General features: G+C 45.1%; 1 protein-coding gene across 8 annotated transcripts in view; it reads right to left on the bottom strand.

The window, feature by feature from the left end:
* The window catches only part of GRAMD1B (GRAM domain containing 1B), a 274,598-nt gene that overhangs the window by 143,955 nt on the left and 105,292 nt on the right, over nucleotides 1-25,351 (bottom strand). For 6 of the 8 annotated variants that reach the window (XM_032167751.2, XM_058446825.1, XM_032167755.2 and 3 more), the window contains one exon: nucleotides 8,238-8,315. In XM_032167751.2, the coding sequence (XP_032023642.1) occupies nucleotides 8,238-8,315 (78 nt within the window). Of the gene's footprint in view, nucleotides 1-8,237; nucleotides 8,316-8,598; nucleotides 9,135-25,351 lie in introns of those variants that run through there. The other 2 variants (XM_058446834.1, XM_058446836.1) reach the window with 2 other exon arrangements.

Genomic DNA, 25,351 nt, shown 5'->3' with positions numbered 1-25,351 from the left:
CTTTCTCCTCTAGGTATCCTCCCTATTTCTCTTCTTCCCAGGCAGACTTCTAGAATGAAATCACTATGGTCAGTCTCTTCTCCCTCCCCTCAAATATAGTCTTCTGAAACTGCTCTGTGGTAACCAATGACCTCCACAAATTGCCACTGTAGAGGATTCTTTTTAGTCCTTTTCTTACCTATTTCTACCCTTTTAACTATTATCTCTTGCTTCTCCATTACTATCTCCTAGTCATCTTGTCTTCAATGGACAATCTTTTAAAATTCTTCCTACCTTTGTCTTCTGCTTAAACTTTGCTTATCCTAAGACTCTTGCCTCAACTATATTCTCATTGCTGTGCTCTTCCACAGTGGTCACTGCCAAATGAGCACTCTCAGTCTTGCCCCCTGAGCTTCAAACGGTGTAGCCAATGGGCTAGTTTATCTCTGCACCGGCACACTCCATGAGTAGTTCACTCCACATGACTAAATTAAACTCACTGCCACCTCTGCTCCTCAAATCCTTCCTCCTCGACCCAGTATTTTAATGACAATAATACTAATAGGCACATCCACATTAACCACAGGCCAGGCATGATTTTTTTTTTTTTTTTGACTCTTCTAGGACCCTTTATCTGGGGACATAAATGGACAGGCTCCCTGGGTGGGTGCTGATGAGCCCTTCACTCCCCTTAGTCCAGTGGCCACTGAATCTGCCCCATTTCCATGCCCACATGGATACCATTCCTCTAGCACCTGCCGTTCCTGGGCCATCTAAGGGGTCAACCTTGAGGGGGTACGCAGAGAGGTAAGGACTGCCCCTGCCCCCCCCACCCCACCATTTTCCCTGAGCTCCAAATTTCTATTGGGTCCCACGCCCCTTCCTCTGTTGACCAGGATGCACCATGGACATGGAGCCACATCTTTATGTTGCTCTCTCTTCCTGTCTCCCTTGAGCATCGCTCTTTCACTGCATCCCTGATGCTCTCATGAGATACACTTCTAGGGCAGGGCTCCCCATCACTGAGTGTGACAGCAGAGGAGAAGGGCCAAAGCTTTCAGTCAGGGCCGTGGGGTGGCAAGCGGGGAGGAGGAGGGCCAAAGCTTTCAGTCGGGGCCATGGGGTGGCAAAGGGGGAGGAGGAGGACCAAAGCTTTCAGTCGGGGCCGTGGGGTGGCGAGGGGAGAAGATCCGGCTCCCCAGGTTCACACCTCCATTCTGACATGTCATCACCCCCATGGCCTTGTTCTCGATGCCTGATGGCCACGTTAAGTCACTGGGCCGAAGAATTACTCAAGAGCAGGGACCACGTCTTCATCTTGGAATCCCTTACATGGTGCCGAGCAGACAGCAGGGCCAGGCAGCCAGTTAATGCTGGGCCACAGGTTTTCCATTATACCATGCCCAAATGCCCGGCCTGGAGAGCTCCGGGGGGAGATATCCATCCTCCACAGCCCCGGAGGGGCTAGGACTCAACTCTGAACACCTCCCATGTATGATTTTTCTCACAAGAATATTTGGGAGCAAGCTGGTGCTATAGACTCAGTGTTGGTGCCCCACCCCCAAATGTATATGTTGAAATCCTAACCTCCAGTGCAATGGTATTAAGAGGTGGGGCCGTAAATCATGAAAGTGCAGCCCTCATGAATGTAATTAGTGCCCCTATAAGGGGGATGAATAGATTAGAGTTCTCCTTTTTACCATGTAAGGACACAGCAAGAAGACAGCTGTCTATGAAGAAAACTGGACCTCACCTGAATGCCCAAATCTTGATCTTGGACTTCCCGGGCTCCAAAATGGAAAGAAATAATTTTCTGTGATGTACAAGACACCCAGTCTATGGTATTCTGTTATAGCTGCCTGCACTAAGACACCCGGGTGCTCGGTTTCTCAACATAACTCAGTGGCAGCTGGGTGCCGTGGCTCACGTCTGTAATCCCAGAACTTTGGGAGGCCGAAAAAGGCAGATCACCTGAGGTCAGGAGTTTGAGACCAGCCTGGCCAACATGATGAAACTCTGTCTCTACTAAAAATACAAAAATTAGCTGGGCATGATGGTGGGCGCCCAGCTAATCCCAGCTACTCAGGAGGCTGAGACAGGACACTTGCTTGAACCTAGGAGGCGGAGGTTGCAGTGGGCTGAGATTGCATCACTGTACTCCAGCCTGGGTGACAGAGCAAGACTGTCTCTAAAAAAAAACAAAATCAAACAAAAAAACATAACTTAGTGGTTTCCAATCATCCATAAAGAACACTCACTCCTTATCACAGCAGGACACGGCATGACCAGGCACTTGCCTACCTGTCCAAAGGCCTTTCCTGGCCACTCACTAGCTACCCCACTCCTAGGACATGACGCTGCAGCAACACTGAAGTATTTGTGGTTCCTGAACATGCCTTGCTTTCTCCCGCCTCCATACTTATGTACATCTTGTTCCCTCACTTGCAAATGCTGTCCATGTGACAGACTCCTACTCCTCTTGCAGTTCTCAGCTGAAGCACAGCCCCGTCTGTGGAGTTTTCTGGAAACCCTCCCACCCCTGCCTTCACCCCAAACAGAGTAGCTGTGTTTCTCTGGGGCAAGTTTAATTCCCCAAGCCTTGGTTTTCCTAAACTCTAATATGCAGATAATGGCACGTACTTGATAGGGTTGTTGAGAGGATTATATTTTAAAACGTATGCAAGGTTTATTGCACAGGTTTAAGCACATAGTAAGCACTTAGTGAACTTCTTTATTTATTTTCTTTTGAGACAGAGTCTCACTCTGTCATCCAGGGTGGAGTGCGGTGGTGCAATCTCAGCTCACTGCACCCTCTGCCTCCTGGACTCAAGTGATTCTCCAGCCTTAGCCTCCTGAGTAGCTGGGACTACAGATGCACACCACCACACCCGGCTAATCTTTATATTTTTAGCAGAGATGGGGTTTTGCCATGTTGGCGGCTGGTCTTGAACTCCAGGCCTCAAAGGGATCCACCTCCCTCAGCCTCCCAGACTGCTGGGATTACAGGCATGAGCCACCACACCCCGCTTGTAAAATTCTTCAGTTTTATTACCTTACACATAATTTCTTTTTTTTTTTTTTTTTTTTTTGAGACGGAGTCTTTCTCTGTTCCCCAGGCTGGAGTGCAGTGGCACAATCTCGGCTCACTGCAAGCTCCGCCTCCCGGGTTCACGCCATTCTCCTGCCTCAGCCTCCCGCGTAGCTGGGACTACAGGCGCCCGCCAACACGCCCGGCTAATTTTTTGTATTTTTAGTAGAGACGGGGTTTCATCGTGTTACCCAGGATGGTCTCGATCTCCTGACCTCGCTTACACATAATTTCTTAAGTCAATTATTACATTATATTATACTTGTTTATTTGTAGGTATATCACACCATAAGAGAATCAGTTTCTTGAGGGGGAAATACCACAACTTAATCTATTTATCCAGAGTGTATGTGTGAGACATTTGCAGATGCTCAATATTCTACACCTTCTTTCTGTCTTTGCTTTTTCTTTTTCTTTTCCTTTTTCTTTCTACTGGAAACCTGGAAGAATTATTCTTATCTCCGAGACAGTCTCCATTTCCTAATAAACACATTTTCATAAAAATCAACCCTTCTTGCTGATGCCACATCCACCCAGCAAATGTATGTCACAGTCCTTCAACCTACGCTCTACGTCTGTCATGGTTCCAAAGGCTTTCCTTCAGGACAGAGCATCAATGTGAATAAGGAAAAAACCTTTCTCAGAAATCCTTAGGTTTGAACACCATATTACAGCATTCCACCCACTGCTGTGTATAGTAGGGTAGCTATGTAGTCTCTAAATATGATAACCATTCTGAACCTTACACAAAAACAAGAAAACGTTTTATTAAACCAGTTGAACGTGCATCTGGTACTGAAAGATTATAATTTGAATCTTTAAAATAGAAGAAATCAATGTTAATTTTTTTGCCTGCTCTATGAAACAGTCTTTCATGGTACAACAGATGATGTGGTTTGGAAAATTAGAAGAAGCCACAGAAAAAAAAATCCATAATATCCACCTCATCCTTGACGATTTTCAGTCAGTGACAACACTACCCAGCTCCACCTGCCACCCAGGGGCGTTACGAAGAGTAAAGAAGATGACTGCAGGGAGGCCTCACCAGTGCAGGAAATGCCGCCATTCACGGCTTGGTGCACTGTCCCTCAGAGGGGGCCAGAACGAGGAGCACAGGCCAGATGCCCACCACTGCCCACATCTCCCCAGGTTCCAATCTCACCCCAGGTCAGAACATGACAGATCAACGTCCTAAACACCTGGAGACTCTTAACTGGGTAGGAAGAATTAGGTGCAGAGTGTAAGTTAGTTCCAAGCTGAGCTTGGGAGACTAATTTGAGCTCTGGAAACTTGTTCTCTCCAGTAGAAGGAACCCAGCAGCCAAGAAGAGAAGAAAGACTTTCTTCGGAAGGGCTATGGTGAGTGAACACATACTAGAGCCACTTTCTGAGGTTTTGGGGGTGGGTGGGGTGGCCCGGTCACAGGGACCACCAGAGGAAGCATACTTCTGACCACATTCTCTCTGTTCCTCATACTGTCCAAAGCGAGTTGATGCAAAACAACATCCCCATCCACCATAAAGAGCTTAGGGGACTGCGAGTGGGCCAGGATGGGAACAAAGGACCAGGGAAGAAATCGAGAGAGTTTTTCCGGGCAGAGGTTTAGATGGGAGAACCTTTGTAACATTTCCTGTGGTTGGAGGAGTGAGTGGTTAGAGAGGAGAAGTTAGAATAGAATTTATATCAATGTAAAGTCCCAAATACCAAACAAAAGGCAGAGTTCCCTCTAGTTAGCAAGCAGCTGTGTCCTTGGGAAAAATGTATTAGGGTATATGCATCTCAGCACTACTCATCTCTTCCAGGAATGCCCCAAGCAGCAGAGAAAATATAAAGTGAGCTGAGGAACTGTTAATCATAGAACTGGTAGAAGAAGAGCGGGCAAAGACAGCATGCTCAGAAATGGACAGTATACTTCTGGAGATGTTTGGTGCACAGCACAGGGAAGGTGGCTGTGCTGGGGGACCTCTGTGGCCTCTTCTAATTTTGAGATTATGATTGCCGCAATCTAGAAAGCTTTGCACAGAGTGTGGAGGGTACTCTAGGGACTGAGAGAACTGCCATCAGACCAGATCGTACCTGATTAAGCATCTTGACAAGAACGATTAGTCTTTGCTCCTTGGAAGTGCCATGTCTCCATATACATCGGTCTAAATTGATAAGCTGAACTGTTTTGATTAACAGGGGGCACAAAACTGAGAACCAGGGCAGAACTCACAAGACTCTATAATGTAAAGAAATAAGGACTAGAGAGGTTCCACTCTCTCAACCAGAACGAAATCCCTTTTGACACACCACCCAGTTTTTGCTTGAACACTCCTATGAAGGGGAGAGATTACAGTAGTCCCCCTTATCTGCGGTTTGTTACCCACAGTCAAGTGTGGTCAGAAGATATTAAATGGAGTGGTGGCTAACGCCTGTAATCCCAACACTTTGTGGGGCTGAAGCAGGCGGGTCACTTGACCTCAGGAGTTGAGAGCAGCCGGGGAAATGTGGCAAGACCTTGTCTCTACAAAAAATACAAAAATTAGCCAGGTATGGTGGCAGGTGCCAATAGTCCCGGATATTCAGAAGGCTAAGGTGGGAAAATCACTTGAGCCCTAGAGGTAGAGGTTGGAGTGAGTTGAGATCACGCCACTGCACTTCAGCCTGGGTGACAGAGACCCTATCTCAAAAAAAAAAAAAAAAAAGACAAAGAAAAAGAAAAGAAAATATTAAATGATATTAAATGGAAATAAACAGTTCATCAGTTTCAAATTATGTGTCATCCTAAGAAGCGCAATGAAATCGCTCACTGTCCCACCTGGAACGTGAATCATCCCTTTGTTCAGCATATCCACACTGTATACATGCCCCGCCTGTTAGTCACTTAGTTCTCAGTTCTCAGATAGAAAATCCAAGCTAGTACAACTCTATCATGGAAGAGTGCTTTCTTATCCTGAGCTGCAATCCTTCTCACTGACTTCTAACCCTCCAGTTCTATTTCTTCAGCTTTCAGATACCTAAAAATCTCTTTTCCAGGCTAAATCCCTTTCCTTCAACCAACTCTTTTTTTTTTTTCTTTTTTTTCTGCCCAGTCTGGAGTGCAGTGGCACAATCTTGACTCACTGCAACCTCCACCCCCCCGGTTCAAGTGATTCTCCTGCCTCAGCCTCTGGAGTAGCTAGGACTACAGGCATGTGCTACTCGGCTAATTTTTGCATTTTTAATAGAGATGGGGCTTCCCCATGTTGGCCAGGCTGGTCCCAAACTCCTGGCCTCAAGTAATCTGCCTACCTTGGCTTCCCAAAGTGCTGGGATTACAGGTGTGAGCCACCTCACAGGGCCGCAACCAACTCTTATTATAATGATATAGTTATGATCGAATCATTCTTTTCTGGACTCTAATGCATCAATATCCACTTTCAAAGAACCGGAATAATACACGAAATATAGTCATGTTAGTACAGATTACAGTGACATCTTCTTTTTTTTAATCCATGCACCATGCTCCCATGAATGAATTAAAAACTTTCAAAGATCATTTGGTAGTTGTGTCATATTATTGCTTCATATTTGGCTGGCAAATAAAAATATTCTTTCATTTTCACATGAAATCCTATCAAATTAGGCTCCCTGTGGCAATTCTACACTTGTGAAATAAATATTTTCTAACATAAATATACAAGATCACGTTTCATAGACATTTCAAGACTTCACAGTGAGCCAGGCATGGTGGCTCATGCTTGTAATCCTGGCACTTTGGGAGGCCGAAGCAGGTGAATCACTTGAGGCCAGGAATTCAAGACCAGCCTGACCAACATGGCGAAGCCCCGTCTCTACTAAAAATATAAAAATTAGCGGGGCATGGTAGCACGTGCCTGTAATCCCAATTACCCTGGAGGCTGAGGTTGGAGAATCACTTGAACCCAGGAGGCGGAGGTTGCAGTGAGCTGAGATTGCACCACTGCACTCCAGCCTATGTGACAGAGCGAGACTCTGTCTCAGAAAAAAAAAAAAAAAAAAAATTAAAAATTAAAAAATTAAAAAATCACATTTCCATTAAAAAGAAAATATCTCCTTGATTTCCACACATTGTTCTACTCAAAATAATATTAAATCTTGATTCTATCATCCTTGGTGTTCTCTAGCCCCTCTCAGCAGAGGGTCCACCATAAGTTGATAAATGTGGTAAAAGTACCTTCGGCTTTTTCACCCAGCTTGTTGATAAAAACGATAAACAGAGCTAGACCAAAAGCAGAGCCTCTGCAGTAGGCCAGCTGAGACTTCCTTTTAGTTAACGTCAATACCATCAACTTTCTGTAGGCAAAGAAGTTTAACTTGCTACAGCAAATTTACCTCTGTCTACCACTCACAGGCACTGCACGAAGCAGGTGCTGGCTGGTCCTCAGACTGAGTGCTAAGTTAGCTGTATCTCCAATCCTCAACCATTGAAGAGCCTCCATATTCTCGTTGCATCCTAGACATCCCACCTCATTTTTCATTAACCCTGCTGCCATCTGACACCGTCCAACACCTGACATCCTGGGCTATGTAACTTCCTCAGGCACAAAATGCCCTTCACCTCCTGATCCACATTGTACCCAACCTATAGGGCATGACTCAAGTCCTAAAGTTTTTGTTGTTGTTGTTTTTAGATGAAGTCTCCCTCTGTTGCCCAGGCTGGAGTGCAGTAGCGCGATCTTGGCTCACTGCAACCTCTGCCTCCCAGGTTCAAGCGATTCTCCTGCCTCAGCATCGGAGTAGCTGGCATTAGAGGCACATGCCACCATGTCTGGCTAATTTTTGTAGTTTCAGTAGAGATGAGGCTTTACCATGTTGACCAGGCTAGTCTCGAACTCCAGATCTCAAGTGATCCACCTGCCTCAACCTCCCAAAGTAATGAGATTACGGGTGTGAGCCAGCACACCCTGCTCAGTACGAAGTCTTTTCAACCTATTTGATTTGCCACACGTTGACTTCTTTTGCTGAACACAAATAGCCTCCAGGACCAGCCCCTTTGTGTAGTTCCTTCTCCTTTCTGGGGTGAAAGTTTTGTCTTTCTAATCAGTCAAGCACAGAGGTCTGAGGCTTTCCCATTCCTCTTTGGTTTTTCACATTTTTTGCACAGAGCAGAGGCACAATCTTCCTCAAACATTCCACCCCACCCCCTCGCCCTCCAAGTTGGACCTTACCTTTCTTCCCTCGCTCGAGGACTCAGGAACCTGCTAGAATCGTCATCGTGGCTGCTCTGCTGACTGCTCTGTTGGCTGCTGAGGAAAGACACAGGATAACAACCGTTAACTTCAGCTTCTTTCTCAACCCTGGGGGAGGTCACTTAGACTTCCACTGGACAAAGACGTGGGGTTACAAAATTTTAAAGATACAAGTTCCCCCAAGTAAGTCTAGCATAGAGAATGCACAGTTAGACCATATGAGAAACGACACAAGGCTGGTAAAATCCCCAGCCATCACACCTGCAGACTGTCTGTTGCCAGCCAAAACAGAAGAGGCCCATCTTGCCCTGCTACCACACTCTTCCCTGGCTATATATACCTCAAAGAGCAAATGCCTCCAGCATTCTCTCTACCCACTCCTCTTCCTCTCTCTGATGGGATTATAATCCCATTCTCCTCAGCCCACCGGAGACTCTCAAGCCACTGACGTGGACTGGGTGGGGTGTCATGGGGAGGATGTGAGATGTGTGGGAGGAGGGAGATTCCAGTAAGACAGAAGACTGGATGGGGCCAGGGGTCACCTGGTCTGCTTCTCCAGTAAGGCAAAAGGCTGGGTGGGGTCTGGGGTCACTTAGTCTCCTACTCTTCCTCCAGGGGAGGCTGAGGAGGATGAGAAATAGAAGAAGGAATAAAGGGTGGAATCTCCACACCTTAAGGCACTGTAAGTGAGATAATTACACAGCTTTAGTTCAGGCAGAGTTCTTTTGGGAGGTCAGATCTTATAGTAATATGGGAAAGAATGGCCTTTCCTCTTACTCCAGAGAAAGAAAAGCTTATCAGACACTTCATGACACTAACTGCTTGGATAGCTGATGAACAAATCATTTTTATTAATTATTGTTAAATACTCCAGCCATTTCATCAGGAGTCCATAAACTAGAAATTCTAGGCACAATCTAGAACCACGTGTTTTTGCTCAGCCCCCCGTAAGCTAAGGGTGGTTTTTGTGCTTTTTAGTGGTTGGAAGAAAAAAAATCCAAAAAAGAATATTTCATGACAGGTGAAAATGATGTGAACTTTAAATTTAGTGTCCACAAACGAAGTTTTACTGGAACACCGCTAAGCCTACATTTACATATTATCTTTGGCTATTTTCCTGCTACCATGTCAGAGCTGAGTGGTTAAGGCAGAGTTGAGTAACTAAGGCAGAGTTGTGGGTACCATAGGCCCACAAAGCCTGCAATGCTCACCATCTGGCCCTTTACAGAGAAAGTTGGCCAACCCCTGCTTTACATAGGTTCTATTAATAATAAATCCTTATTACCAGGAAGTTGGCCAACCTCTGCTTCACATGGGTTCTATTAATAATAAATTCCTATTACCATAAATGTCACTATAACCAAGCCTACCACATAACCAACATTTTCTCCTGTTCTGGTGGATCATCTGCTGCACTAAGGTGCATTGGTCTCTATAGAGTATATTCCTTAGCCTAGATGCCCAGTAGAGTGCAAACTGGACAATCTTGTGGAGCAAGTGCTTGCTCCAGTGTCTGTACACTCTCAGCCAAAGCACATGAGTTCTGTGGTTACAGTTACCACGTGCTCTTATGTTCCGCTCTTCCAGCAAGACGTAAATGACCTGAAAAGCAATTTACATCCCATTTTCAAACACAGACACCATACACGTTACCACACACACCAGAAACCAGAACAGCGCTGTATGCAAAGCCTCCAGCTTCTCGGCAGAACTCACTGTGTACAGAATCCCTTTCTCTTTCCTTTCCATGCAGCACATTTTTACAGCTTGTTCACTATGCAGTGGATGCTCATCATTTTCACTTTGCCAGCTCGGATGGATTTGCCTATTACCAACTCCTCATAACCAAATTTCACTATAATGTTGTTAACTCGTGAGATGTCTTACTTGGAACTGGCCTGTTATATGCATCAAGCATCCTCTTATATACAACCTGGGACAAGTGTTATTGCACAGTAGGCAGCACACAGATGACTGTCACTCAAATTCCAAAGCCCACACAGCTCCAGAGGCAGGATGTACACCGTGGGAGAACACACCATTTACGACAGTCAACAGGGCTCAACCAAGCCAACCACAGTCAGCATTGCAGCCTCTTCAAAACAGAGGTCAAACTTGACCCCGCTGAGCCAGGATGGGCTGGTTCTTCCTAGTCCCCCTATCCTCCCCCGGCAACCAAAATTTTGAACTAATAAAGGGGGTTCCCAGAACTCAAGGCCATCTACCAGGATTTCAGAAAAATAATTCTAAACTGATATTTGCAAGTTTACCCACTAGATGGCACTGTTGACTTCCAAACCAGAACTACAAGGAAAACCAGTAAGGAGCCTCAGGAACCAGAACCAGGGACCGCCTCCTTTCTGGTGCCCCACTCTGGCCTGCCTTCCCATGGCTTAGAAAACAGTTCAGATGGCAGAGAAGGCAGCAATGGGTCATCTTCAAACTGTGTATTGGTTTCAAATAAATATCAAACTACATGCATCCAACAAGTATTCACATCATGCTATGTGTACAAGAAGCATCATCAAGACAATGGTTAAGAGTCTACAATATGGAACCAGGCGGGTTGGCTCATGCCTGTAATCCCAGCACTTTGGGAGGCTGAGACCGGAAGATCCCTCAAACCCAAGAGTTCCTGATCAGCCTGGGCAACATAGTGAGACCCCATCTCTATAAAAAAAAAAATTAGCCAGGCATGATGGTGTACACCTGTAGTCCCAGCTACTCGGAAGACTGTGCTGGGAGGAAGGAAGGAAAAAGAAAGAAAAAGAGAAGAGGCCGGGTGTGGTGGCTCATGCCTGTAATCCCAGAACTTTGGGAGGCGAGGCGGGTGGATCACCTGAGGTCAGGAGTTCGAGACCAGACTGGCCAAAATGGTGAAACCTCATCTCTACTAAAAATTAAAAAAAAAAAAAAAAATTAGCCAGTCTTGGTGGCAAGCGTCTGTAATCCCAGCTACTTGGGAAACTGAGGGCAGAAGAATCACTTGAACCAGGGAAGAGGAGGTTGCAGCGAGCGAGATCATGCCAGTGCACTCCAGCCTGGGCGACAGAGTGAGACTCCATCTCAAAAAAAAAGAGAAGAAAAGGGAAGGGAAAAGGGAAAGGGAAAAGGAAAGGGAAGGGAAGAGAAAGGGAAAGGAAAGGAAGGGAGAAGGAGAAGGAAGGGAGAGAGAAGAGAAAGGGGAAGGGAGGGAAGGGAGGGGAGGGGAGGGAGAGGGAAAGGAAGGGAGACGGGAGGGAGGGGAAGGGGAGGCCACTAACAGATAAAACTGTCTTTTGGAAACCCTGAAAAAGAAACTCTAAACTAGGATTTGGAATGACTTTGCCTTGGCACCGATGACTGAAAGATGCCTTAACACTGCAAAGAAGGGAATTGTATAAGCAACTGTTTGCCATTTGCTCAAGACAGCGAGTCCAGTGACAATTCCATTTACCACTTACCATTTCCATTTCCATTTCCATTTCCCACTCTCAAGTACCCAGCACTGTGCTAGGGGAGGGGAGGAGAGGGGAGGGAAGGGGGAGAAGGGGAGAGGAGGTGAGGGGGAGAGGAGGTGAGGGGGAGAGGAGGGGGAGGGGAGGAGAGGGGAGGCAAAAGAGAGGGAAAGAAAGAGAAAAAGAAAGAAAGAAGGAAGAAAGAAAGAAAAAGAAATGTGAAGTATGAAAAAAGAGCATCTGTCACATTTTAACTGCTATGTAAATGCTACGTGCCATTATCCTATATGCAAGGCATCATTTTGTGGATTATAGGAAAAGAAAGATGTGAATCAAACAAGGATCCTGCTCTCAAAGTGCTTAGAATCTGGAAAGTAAGATTCAATATAAATAACTATATTTAAAAGCAGAAAAATGATAACTCTCAATAGTATGTATTAAGTGCTATGGGAACACAGAATGCAGAAATGTCATGTCCTTCTGGGACCAGTAAGAGAATTCTGTCTTAACAACAAGATTTTTGTGCTGACACTTAAAACTGGATAGACTCAAGACATGCAGAAATGAGAAGAAAAGGCACTCTAGTTCGATTCCATTTACCACTCTCATGTACCCGGCAGTGTGCTACAGACAGTACTGTAAAGATGATCAGGACAAGGTCTCTCCAGGAAAGAGCTCCCAGTCTAAGACATACAAATATTCACCGTGGACTGTGATGCAACAACAGCAGAAAAATGAGCAAGGTGTAGCTGGTGGACACCTCTGTTGGAAAGCTCCAGGGAACACATCAGAGAGGTGAACATTGTGCTGGAGGGACTCTAGATAAATCCATGGTGGCAACAGGCATAGGGTATATACGGGATCTTTCCTCCGCTAGTACCCTCAGCAGAGGCCTGGTCCTATTTCCTCTCATTATTTGAGCTTGTTTTTCAACAGTCTTAAAGAAGTTCAATGGGCTGGGTGTGGTGGCTCACGCCTGTAATCCCAGCACTTTAGGAAGCCGAGGAGGGTGGATCACCTGAGGTAAGGAGTTCGAGACCAGCCTGGCCAACATGGTGAAACCCCGTTTCTACTAAAAATACAAAAATTAGCCAGGTGTGATGATTTACGCCTACAATTACGCCTATAATTACGCCTATAATCCCAGCTACTTGGGAAGCTGAGGCAGGAGAATCACTTGAACCTGGGAGGTGGAGGTTGCAGTGAGCCAAGATTGTGCCACTGCCTTCCAGCCTAGATGACAGAGAGAGACTCCGTCTCAAAAAAAAAAAAGAAGTTAAATGGATGACTTGATGCCAACCACTCCTCCACTCAATCCCATGAAATAACACTGCTGAGCAGAATTTCCAGAGATTCAGACGCTGCCTCACCCTCTCACACACACCTTTTCAATTCTTCTCTTATATGAGCCTTTTATCAATGATACAGGCCACCTGGACCCCAGGCAACTCACGCTACTCCCTAAATAAAACTACCAGTCTTCAGAGACCATGAAAAAAGCAACCACCAGGCCAAGGTGTTTATAAAGGAGTGCAGAATGCTACAAGGTCAAAAAACACATCCCCCTCCACTCCAGATTAGTCAAGGCCTTAGTGGGAGAAGGCTCCAGTCTGGGTCCACTCGAGATTCAGGAGGTTGAAAAGAACTTGGAGAAAGTCCAGCAGAGGGCACTAACAGATGAAACTGTCTGTTGGAAACCCTGAAAAAGAAACTCTAAACTAGGATTTGGAATGTCTTTGCTTGGGCACCGGATGACTGAAAGATGGCTTAACACTGCAAGGAAGGGAATTTGTATAAGCAACTGTTTGCCATTCGCTCAAGACAGCTAGATATGGAACTAGGATGACTTAAATCCCTCCTGCTGTACATTCAAGCTTCACATAAAATTCATTGTATAAATTAAATTTTGGAACACTAGACCATGTTCCTAAATAAGGTGGGAAGCTCTTGGTAAAATTCTGGGATATTCCTGAGGGAAACCAGCTGAAGCAGAACCCTGGTTTTGTTCAACACCAGCATGCTAGTGCAGGAGCTTATCCTGGAAGGTCACATTAATACCAGCAGCACTGGGAAGGACTGGGAAAAATCCATAGGAATCTGAGCCAAAGCACGCTCCACAAGGCAGAAATTCACTAGGCTGTGACCAGGAAGCTCTGCAATGCGGGCTGGGCAAATTCTCATGATTCCAGTGATCTCCCTTCCTCCCTCCCCGTACCCAGGACACGTGCAGAAAGTACAAACTAAACCCACAAACCACCAGGAAGCCGTCCTTCTGCCCTCTGAAAGGCATGGCTTTACTGCTAGAAAGACGAATATGGCAACCTCTTCTGAGTAGGTGCTTCCTAGGGAGAAACAGTTCTTTCTCTTCCAGGCAACACTACAGGAGTCACAGCCGCCTATGCCCAGAAGGGGTTCTGAGAGATTCAGGTGGTCCCAAGCCGTCATGGTGGCATGTAGGCTGTAATGCAGTATTTCCAGAGCCTGATGGAAACTACATTTACCCACACCAAGGCTGCATAGACTAATGTACTGCATTTCTTTACTTCTGGCTGCAACTGAGGCAATCTTTCCGGTTAGTATCAATTATCTCGTGCTAATTAGAAGCTGCGAAAGGCTCTGAGTGGCAGTTATAGATGTCTTTGTTAATAAAAATGGGGAAATACATTGTTTTAAGCAGTGATACAGTAGAAATAGCAGCAAGGCAGACAAACCTGGGTTTGCCCCCGGCTTTGTTTTTTGTTTTTCTGGATTGAGGTCCTTGGGACATAGGCTTTGTTTCTTATTAGCCTTCTAACCTTGGCCAAGTCACTTATCCTCCCTTAGCCTATTTCCCAAAAAATGGAGACTTATTGTGATTACTCACAACTTAGTCCTCTATTTATAGAACTGCACAGAGGATTAAGTTGTGAATAATCCAGTCACAGTATCTGAGTTCAGGATATGGCGTCAGAGAGACGCACATTCTAGTCCTGACTCTGCCACTTAGCAGAGGGGGAGATTGAGAACATTATTTCACTTTTCTAAGAGTCAGATGTGGGTAATAATGTATGCCTTAAAAGACTGCAGTTCTGTTGGATTCAAGATTGCAGTTACTTTAAAAAAAATTCAAAGTTAAAAAAAAGAAAACATTGCAGTGGGGATTAGAAATGGTAGAAGTCATCTGTAGAACATGTTTAGGGCAGTATCAGGCCCTTGGTGAGTGTATCATAAATGGTGGATATCTATTACACTGAGTATTCAGTTCGTGTGTCAGAATACTTTGAAATAAGCCAGTGCATGAGAGAAAGATAACAGAAGAGGCCCTTAGCCTGAAAAGTAGGGCCTCACCACCACTGACAGAAGAGAGAGCTGGGTTTTCATGCTAAATTATTTCTACATGTAAAATGACTCTGGCATTTACTATTTCAGCTTAAGTAGCAAAGGTGTATGGGGGAAGAGAAGGCAGGTAGCAAAGATGGAGAGAATAAAGGAGGCGTTTCTGTTTGCCACCTGGCAAGCAGGTATGGAAAAGTCTAATAATAGAAAATCAGTAAACAAATGTGACTGGGGTACTGCCAACTCCTTACAGAACATCCCTCAATATCCTCAAACACCACTTAGAAATAACATACTTGAGGTGAATATTGAGAATTTGTCTACCAAGTTAGAAGGTTCACTTCTGCTTAATGGCTCCCATGAGAACCTGCAGCAAGGTGGGTAGAATCCCTGGTCAAAGATTCAGGGATTCAAAATCCAGCTAAATATCTTCCTAGCTCATTACAACTCATGAATACTTCTCTATTTAATGGTTCTTGGGACTGGGTGAGGTGGCTCACGCCTATAATCCCAGCACTTTGGAAGGCCAAGGCGGGCAGATCACCTGAGGTCAGGAGTTCGAGACCAGCCTGGCCAACATGGTGAAACCCTGTCTCTACTAAAAATACAAAAATTAGCTGGGTGTGGTGGCAGGTGCCTGTAATCCCAGCTACTCGGGAGGCTGAGGCAGGAGAATTGCTTGAATCCGGGAGGCAGAGCTTACAGTGAGCCAAGATCGCACCATTGCTCTCCAGCCCGGGGGACAAGAGCGAGACTTCCTCTCAAAAAATAAAAGAAGAAATTATTTAGGCAGATAGTCAGGTTAAGGAAGTCCTCTGTAAGATTTTCCTGTTAATGAAAAGCATCCCCCAAATCATTTTCTTTTCTAACAAAGAGCAGCCTGTAAAATCGAGCTGCAGACATAGACAAGCAAGCTGGAAGCTTCCACGGGTGAATGCCAGCAGTTGGGCCAATAGGAAAAGGCTACCTGGGACTAGGCATGTTCAAAATGGTGGCTCCATCTTCCCTTCTCTTTGCCAGCCACATGTATGGTAAGGAGCAGACAACATGGTGCCAGCCAAGTGGAAAGCCCATCTGGATAATAAGATTAGGGTGGAGTGGCCAGCCTTCCCCCTGGGCTATGTAAACGTCACACCTGGTCCAACCAGTCTGTGAGCCCTATATAAATCAGACACCACCTCCTCAAGCCTGTCTATAAAAATCTTGTGCACTGTGCAGCACTGGGCATAATTCCCACTTGGGTGCCCCTCTCTCTCACAAGAGTGAGTTGTTCTCCTTTCTCTTTCTTTTGCCTATTAAACCTTCACTCCTAAACTCACTCCTCATGTGTGTCTGTGTCCTTAATTTTCTTGGCATGAGATGACAAACCTCGGGTATTACCCCAAACAACGCTGCTTCACTGGGGAGGCCGAGGTGACAGCAATGCTTGAGCCAAAGAGATCAAGGTTACAATGAACTATTATCACACCACTGCACTCCAGCCCAGGCAACAGGGTGAAACCATGTCACTAAAAAAAAAAAATAGTTCACCTCTGAACATGCCCATGTCTGTGTTTAACAAAAGAAAAGGCTCTCCCTCCACTTCTTTCTTTTTTCTTTTTCTCTTTTTTTTTTTTTTTTGAGACAATCTTGCTCTGTTGCCCAGGCTGGAGTGCAGTGGCATGATCTTGGCTCACTGCAACCTCTGCCTCCCAAGTTCAAGTTCCCACCTTAGCCTCCTGAGTAGCTGGGATGACAGGCCCCCACCACCACGCTGGGCTAATTTTTGTATTTTTAATAGAGATAGAGTTTAGCCATGTTGGCCAGGCTTGTCTTGAACTCCTGGCCTCAAATGATCTGCCTGGATCGGCCTCCCAAAGTGCTGGGATTATAGGCATGAGCCACCACACCCAGCATTAAGTTTTCCTCTCTTGATGGCCATTTTATTGCAAGAATATACATACTACTTGGTAATTGCTGAACTTCCATTAAAACAATATTATAATAAATTCAGGCGCTTTACTATGCAGATTCCTTGGCCCCTCTCCAAATGTATGAAGTTGGAGTCTGAATCTGTCCAGGAATGCGTATTTTTAAAAAGCTCAAAAATGATTCTGGGGGGCAATCAGGATTTGAAGTTCACTGGATGTTGTACTCAATGCCCCTACTTCTTCACAACTGCTTTATGAATTAATCTATTGCAATGTGCACCCCACGCCTACCTCTCCTTGGTTTTATCAGCAGGGACCTCTGTTACACCAAGACCAATGACAATAGTTAAATCTTAATCTTTGACCAGCCAGGCAGGTCTGACATTGATGATTATTCTCATTCTTGAAACGCATGCTTCTTGCCTTCTCTGGCATTAGTCTCTCCTGCTTCTTGCGTTTTGTCCTACTTTCACTTCTTTTTCTGGGGAAGTTTCTTGGGCTCTTCTTCTACTTGGTCCTAAAAGGTTTCCCGGGACTCATTCAGACACTGATTTAAAATTATCAAGCATCAACTGTGTACTAAGCATGTGTTCTAGAATCGAGATACTGGGTATAGAGCAGTAAACAAAACAGACAAGGTCTCTGCTCTTAAGGAGTTTACATTCTATTGGTTCCTGCTTCTTCCTGTTTTATATCAGGGAAACCTAAGTTTTGTGGACCTCTGAAATTGTTATCAATATAATGTGCAATAATATTATATGTTCCTGAGAGAAGTTTACAGCCTTAATCAGATTCTCAAACATTCCTGGGCCCATACAAGGTTAAAATCTACTGCAATTCATCTCTCTGTGAGATCTTATCACACTCAAGGCTTCAATTATCATGGATATGCTGATAACTCCCAAAGATAGCAGAGCACAGAGCTGAACTGTCCAATACATGGTCACTAGTCACATGTGGCTACATAAATTTAAATTAATTGAAAATGCAGTTCCTTAGTCACACCAGTATTTCAAGTACTCAACATCCACATGTGGCTAGTGGCTTCATCGTGGACAATACAGATGGAAAGCATTTTCATCACTGCAGAAAGCTTTATTGGACAGCATTGGTATGGATCAAACCCAGGATTTGAGTTCTAGCTTGGCCACTTATTTTCTTAGCAACTCAGAGCAAATTTCTTAACCTCTCTCTACATTCCCATCCTCTTATCTGTCAAAATGCAAGTAACTTTACAGACCTGTCGTGAAGATTAAGCAAGTTAATTAATATCCAGCACTTAACGTGGTAGCCCTTCCTAGTTTACTTTTTGTGTTCCAAGCTCTTGTGTTCTCTTACTCGGGAGGCTGAGGCAGGAGAATTGCTTGAATCCGGGAGGTGGAGGTTGCAGTAAGCCGAGATCGTGCCACTGCACTCCAGCCTGGGTGACAGAGTGAGACTCCGCCTCAAAAAAAAAAAAAAAAGAAAGAAAAATGTGAGTTGGCTGGGCATGGTTGCTCATGCCTGTAATCCTGGTATTTTGGGAGGCCAAGGTGGGGTTATCACTTGAGCCTTGGAGTTTGAGGCAGCCTGGACATCATGGTGAAACCCTATTTTTAAAATAAATAAAAGAAAAAAAATGTGAGCTGCTCTTGGCAGTTTTGTAAGTAGCAACTGTCTTCTAAATAAGAAATGGTTAGCTTTTGTATGGTTTTGTGTGATGAGTTGGAGATAATATTTTAAGTGTCTTCTGTGGTGTGGGTGTGCAAGCCCTTGAGGAATTGAGTTCACTCTTGCATGTGGGCAGGAGTCCTGAATATGACTTGATCATGGAGAACCTCTGGTCTGTAGACTGGTCTTTGTGGAACCCCGTAAAGTCAGTGCGAACCACAGTAAGCTCATCTAGGGTGTCCTTATCTATGTCATTGGAGAGATGATTCTTTTCCCCATACTTGGTTATTTTCTCATATTCCCTTTTTGTCCTTCTATGCCATACATATTTACATCAGAGTTGTAGCTTTTCAATATAAAGTCATTTAAACAACAACAAAAATGCAGCACTTAGCAGAAGGCTTGGCAAGTAAATAAATACATCCCCAACAACTGTTAATAATGCTTATTTTTTTCTTGTGCCATCAGGTGGAAGAAGAAAAAGAAGGAAGGAAGGAAGGAAGGAAGGAAGGAAGGAAGGAAGGAAAGAAAGAGAAAAGACATGAAAAAATTAAAAATAATACTTATTTTTAGTATCACACAGTTGCAGAGGTCTCTTAAATGTCCAAGAGGAGTCTCAAACTGAGCATTCCCACCACTGAATTCACCATCTTTTTCTCCTCTCCTTATACTCCGCAAGTAAAGATTCATATGAACTAGAAATGCAACCCCACATCAGTTTGACACCAAGTCCTACAGACCTTACTTCTTTAATGACTCTCAAATCCATCCGCCTTCCATTCATTACTCCGACGGCCGCTGTCTGAAACCAAGCTCTCATCACTCCTCACCCAGATTACTTTAATAGGCTCTTCACTGCCCTCCCCATTGCCACTCTGGCCCCACTCCAGTCTATCCTGACACTAAAACAATGGACTGACGGAAACACAGATTTAATAATGTCTCTTCCTGGCTTAAAATCCTTTAGCCTTCCCATGATTTCGGAACAAGTTCCAACTCCTTATCTGAGCAATAACAGCCTCATAACCTGACTGTTGCCTCTCTACCCAGCTCCCTTACCTCACCTCCACTCTCCACTCCAGCCCTTCTACTTGCCTCTGCCTTTTAATTTGCCCTTCTACTGGCCTGGTAGAGCCTTTTCTCTCACCCTTCTTTGTCCCAGTAATTCCCATCATGGAAGCAATGTAGTTTAGGGGTTGAGGTTAAGGTCTCCAGCTTTGGACTGCCTGCGTTCAAGTCTTGACTCTTCCACCTATGCTGCTGGTGTCCCACCTCTATAAAATGGGGGTGACAATAGCATCTATGTTCTTGGGGTTTTGGGAGAATTAAATAAATACCCACAAATACTTGGAAAGATGAGTAGACACAAAATATTATAGCTACTACTATTCTTCAAAAGTAGTAAATCTTCCTTGGTGGCCACCACCCCCATTATGGTCCTGTATCACCCTGGACTGCCTTTTTTTTTTTTTTTTTTTGATACAGGGTCTCCATCTGTCACCCTGGCTGGATGCAGTGGCAGGATCTTGGCTCACTGCAACCTCTGCCTTCCGGGCTCAAGCAATCCTCCCACCTTGGCCTCCTGAGTAGCTGGGACTACAGTTGTGCCACCATCACACCAGGCTAATTTTTGTATTTTTGGTAAAGATAAGGTCTCGCCATCTTGCCCAGGCTGGTCTTGAACTCCTGGACTCAAGGGATCCACCTGCCTCAGCCTCACAAAGTGTCGGGATTACAGGCGTGAGCTACCGCACCTGGCCTGCACTACCCTTTATCATAACAATTATCATACTCCTTGGAATGCAGCGATTAATGATTCATTTCCCTAAACCTTCTACCATACTATAAATTATTTGAGAGCGATGGTCCCATTGTGTCATTTTTTTCCACCCACAGTGCCTAGCACCTATTAGGTGTATAATACATATCTGATGAATGTGCAAATATCTAGCCCTATCCTCCCTTGATGGATTTGTAAAAGTCTCCACTTCCACTGAGTACTCACTGGTCTGCCCAGAAAGACATCTTGCTGAGTACTCTCAGATCAGCACAGATTGCACCTTCCTTTCTTGTGCATACTTTTTGAACATCTATGTTGAAAGTACCCTGAGGCTGGGCGCGGTGACTCACACCTGTAATCCCAGCACTTTGGGAGGCCAAGGCGAGTGGATCACGAGGTCAAGAGATTAAGACCATCCTGGCCCATGTGGTAAAACCCTGTCTCTACTAAAAATACAAAAAAATAGCTGAGCGTGGTGGGCATGCCTGTAATCCTAGCTACTCGGGAGGCTGAGGCAGGAGAATCGCCTGAACCCAGGAGGCAGAGGTTGCGGTGAACTCAGATTGCACCACTTCACTCCAGTCTGGCGACAGAACGAGACCCCATCAAAAAAAAAAGGAAAGAAAGAAAGAGAGAGAGAGAGAGGGAGGGAGGGAGAGAAAAGAAAAGAAAAGAGAAGAGAAGAAAAGAAAAGAAAAGAAAAAGAAGGAAGGAAGGAAGGACCCCTGCTAGGCCGTGCTGGATGTGTAAGGCATGGCCTGTGACCTCAGGGAACCCACCACTCCTGATACGTCATTCATCCATCCATGTTTCCACCAACTATGTTTTAGGCATTGGTTCCAGACATCTGGAGATGCCGACTTGAATTAGACATATGCGGACCTTCCCCATAAAGAAGCCACCGTAACAAAACCCACCAGGATCTTCCTAATGTCAGGGCTCCTCTTTCCTGCCCCCGTGTCAAAGTTGTGGTCCAACTCTCAGTTATCCAACATGAGGAAGCTGCATCTCAAGCCTGACAGCGCCTCCAAGAGAAGGTGGGCAGGAAAGAATACAGCTCTCCATTTAGGCATAACCAGTGAAAGTCAGTTAAAAAAAAAAAAAAAAAAAAAAAGGTGTTGAAAACCAAGGCTACAATGTTTTTGTTTGTTTCTTTCTTTCTGAATTATCTGTGAGTGTTAATTTTTTTTTAAATTGAGACAGGGTCTCCATATGTGCCCAGGCTGGTCTTAAACTCCTGGGTGCAAGCAATCCTCCCACCTCGGCCTCCCAAAGTGCTGGGATTACAGGCGAGAGACACCACACCCAGCCTATCTATAAGCTTTAAATTTTCATGCCAATCCTTAGCTCTCGTGAATACAGATCATCAAGCTCCAGCTAGGAAAAATAAATAAATATTCTTTATCCTTTTTCACAAAGGGTAAAAGATCCCTCACCTACAATAAAACTCTAGGCCTATCATCACACATAATTAAAATAATTATACTTACCCTATTATATTCCTCAAATGGGTTCTGAGAAAAGGGGCAAGGAGAAACTGTCAGCTTCAACTCTCTTCACTTGCTCTCAGGTAAAGGAGCACACCACCTTTTTCTAGTTTCCCACATCCTACTAGCTTCCTTGGCCTCAATCACTACTTAACTTCACAGTGAAATCTTCAGCTCTCTCAAGAGAATAAATACAAATTAACCAGGTCACTTACTAAACCTTTACTCAGAAGGTAATGTGGTCAATGAAGTTGCTTCCCAGAACTTGAAGTTTATGAGGATTGGTCAAAACCCTGGGCCAGCCTCAAGGCCAGCCTCCCTCTACTCTCCACACACACACCATCCCCTCACTTTCCCCCACCCCTACTCCCTGGGTCCCCTTCCTGCCTGTGGAAAATCTCTTGCTTCCCAATGCAGAGTATTCATGTTGGAGAAGGAAGTCAGTGCTGAAAATCTGCAGAAAGTTCTTAAGCCCAAGGCAAGCCAGAATCCATTTTATGCCCAAATCAGTCAATCTTTCTTTCTTTCTTTTTCTTTCTTTCTCTCTCTCTTTCTTTTCCTTCCTTCCTTCCTTGACACAGTCTCACTCTGTCACCCAGGCTGGAGTGCAGTGCTGCAATCCTGGCTCACTGCAACCTCCACCTCCCAGGTTAAAGCCATTCTCCTGCCTCAGCGTCCCAAGTAGCTAACAGGTGTCTACCATCACTCCCAGCTAATTTTTGTATTTTTAGTAGAGATGGGGTTTCACCATGTTGGCCAGGCTGGTCTTGAACTCCTGACCTCAAGTGATCCGCCCATGCAGGCCCCACAAAGTGCTGGGATCACAGGCGTGAGCCACCACACCCAGCCCAAATCTTTATTTTCAACAATCAGTATGATCTTGATCCCTTTAACTAAACTGCTCCAGTTTAATGAGGAGTTCGAGTACCTTCTCCATCCATTTCCTCTCACAGAGTCAGGCCAGGACACACAGAGGGCCTTCACTTCTGTTTCCTACAATGTCCCAACCTCCTCTCCACCAAGAACCCTCAAACAATATTCCCAAGTGTGTTTCCTTTTTTTTTCTTTCGAGATGGAGTTTCCCTCTTGTTGCCCAGGCTGGAGTACAGTGGTGTGATCTCAGCTCACTGCAACCTCCGCCTCCGGGTTCAAGTGATTCTCCTGTCTCGGTGTCCCTAGTAGCTAGGATTACAGGTATGCGCCACCACACCTGACTAATTTTGTATTTTTTTTAGTAGAGATGGGGTTTCACCATGTTGGTTAGGCTGGTCTCAAACTCCTGACCTCAGGTGATCCTCCTGCCTCTGCCTCCCAAAGTGCTGGGATTACAGGCGTGAGCCGCCGCGCCAGGCCCCAAGTGTGTTTCTAATGAAAAACACACAACTACCATTCAGAGCTTCAGGTCAGCCTCCAAGGACATGTCTTACCACACTGGATTGATAGAATTCAAGCCAAACAAAGGAATGTTTTAGGTTGTCTTGTTAGAGAAAAATGTACATGTGGTTTCTATTAGGCTTCTGGAAATGTGAAAACACCTAAAGGAACTCCTCCCTCTAAGGAGCCATCGACTTAGGCTTTCAACATACATACCGCTCTTTGCTTGATCTCTACTTGGCTTGTCTTCGCCTACCAACCTCTGAAAAGTTGCCCCTACAGTTCCGTCCAGAGTCTCTTTCTCTTCTCACATGACACATTCTCCTCCAGCAATCTCATCCATATCCATAGCTCCAACAAAAAGCCACATGTTCACTCCCAAACCTGTATCTAAAACTCCTACTGTTCCACCAAGCTCCAGTTCCCCCATATCCAGCTATTTACAGGACGTCACCAAAACCCTACCTCCCTAGGCTCATCCCACAGCCTGTCCAAAACTACCCCTTCCCCCTCCCACACCCTCACTTCTCCCCAACAACTCCCATCTGCCTTCCTTAGCTCAGTCACCTGCATCACCATCCCTCCACTTAGTTGCACAAACAAGGAAACACAGAAATAGTTCCAGCAGTTCTCTCTCCTCCACTCCCTACCTTCAATCTATCACTGAGTTATATTGGCTCTGACCTTTGAAACATCTTTTATATCCATCCTCTCCTCTCTATTCCTATTATCCTTGCTCTAGTCCAAATATCAGTACCACCCTGGCTGCATAAGAATCACCTGGAAACTTTTTAAAAAAAGAAAAAGTTTCCCATTACCTCATTGATCCTGGATTCTGATTCAGGGGGCCTGGGTTGGAGCCTGAAGGAGTTTTAACAGGCATTTCAGGTTTGAAAACTACTGATGTCCCACTCTATTGAAACAGTCCTTTAACTGTGCTGATAAATGTTTAACAACTAGATTGGTGGAGGGGGCTGATTTATATTATTTGCCAATTTCTGCCATGTATACTCCCACCATGACTGATTTCTGCTATCAGTGAAATTGGCATTGGGAAATGATATGCACAATCGGCATTTACAAGTGGATGCCAGCTGGCCCCAGCATACTAATGTGTCTAGATGTTATTATTATTATTATTATTATTATTATCATTATTACTGTTTTAGAGGCCAAGTCTTGCTAGCTCTGTCTCCCAGGCTGGGGTGCAGTGGCATGAACATGGCTCACTGCAGTCTTCAACTCCCAGGCTCAAGCAATCCTTCCCCCTAGCCTGTCGAGTAGCTGGGACCACAGGTGTGCCCCACTACACCCAGCTAAATTTTTTTTTAATTTGTAGAAATGGGGTATCCCTGTGTTGCCCAGGCTGGTCTTGAGCTCCTCGGTTCAAGCAACCCTCCCACCTCAGCCTCCCAAAGTGCTGGGATTACAGGCATGGGCCACTGTGCCCAGCCCTGTTGTCTTCTAAAACGGCTCTAGTCAAGTCTCTTCCCAAGTTAAAGTCTCTTGAAGTCTTCCTATAATGTCATAGAATACATAGAATACAGTCCAAAGTTTTCTGCCTGCCACGCAAGGCCTTACTACATGAAACTGACTTCCCCAGCAGAAAGCTCTTCCTGAGGCCTTTACACTGTTTTCCTTTCTGGGGCTCAGGCTCCCCAAATCTCCCATGTGCATTCATTCCTGCAACTTCATGCAGGTTGTGCTCTCTGCTTTCTCTTCATTTCCCTTCTATATGACCCGTATCTTCCACCCTGGCCTGTTGGGCGCTGTGTCACAGAGGCCTGTCCCTTCCCTTTGGTACATTCAAATATTAACTCATTGACTTTTTCCCCTGCTGACCCAGAGCTCTGCCTCCTTTGAGCCATAGGGCTAATGACAAATCCAGGTCGGCAGAGTTATTACCAGTGAGACTGGTAGCTCTGCCCGTGCGGTGGAGAGAACCTGTTGGCTACATCACAGAACACCTCCTTTAGTGCAAACTCTGGCTCCTTTTTTCAATTCATTCAAGATACTGCATACTAATATGTTGTATTTAATGCTAGGAATAAACCTTCCCATTAAAACACTTCTTCCCCATCTACAAAGTGCTCCCATGTATATGCTTCCAAGTTTTCACCCTGATCATCAGGTAGATAAG

The sequence above is a fragment of the Hylobates moloch genome, unplaced genomic scaffold (assembly GCF_009828535.3).
Source record: "Hylobates moloch isolate HMO894 unplaced genomic scaffold, HMol_V3 SCAFFOLD_11, whole genome shotgun sequence".
NCBI lineage: Eukaryota > Metazoa > Chordata > Mammalia > Primates > Hylobatidae > Hylobates > Hylobates moloch.
This window is presented reverse-complemented; position numbering and strand designations above follow the sequence as displayed.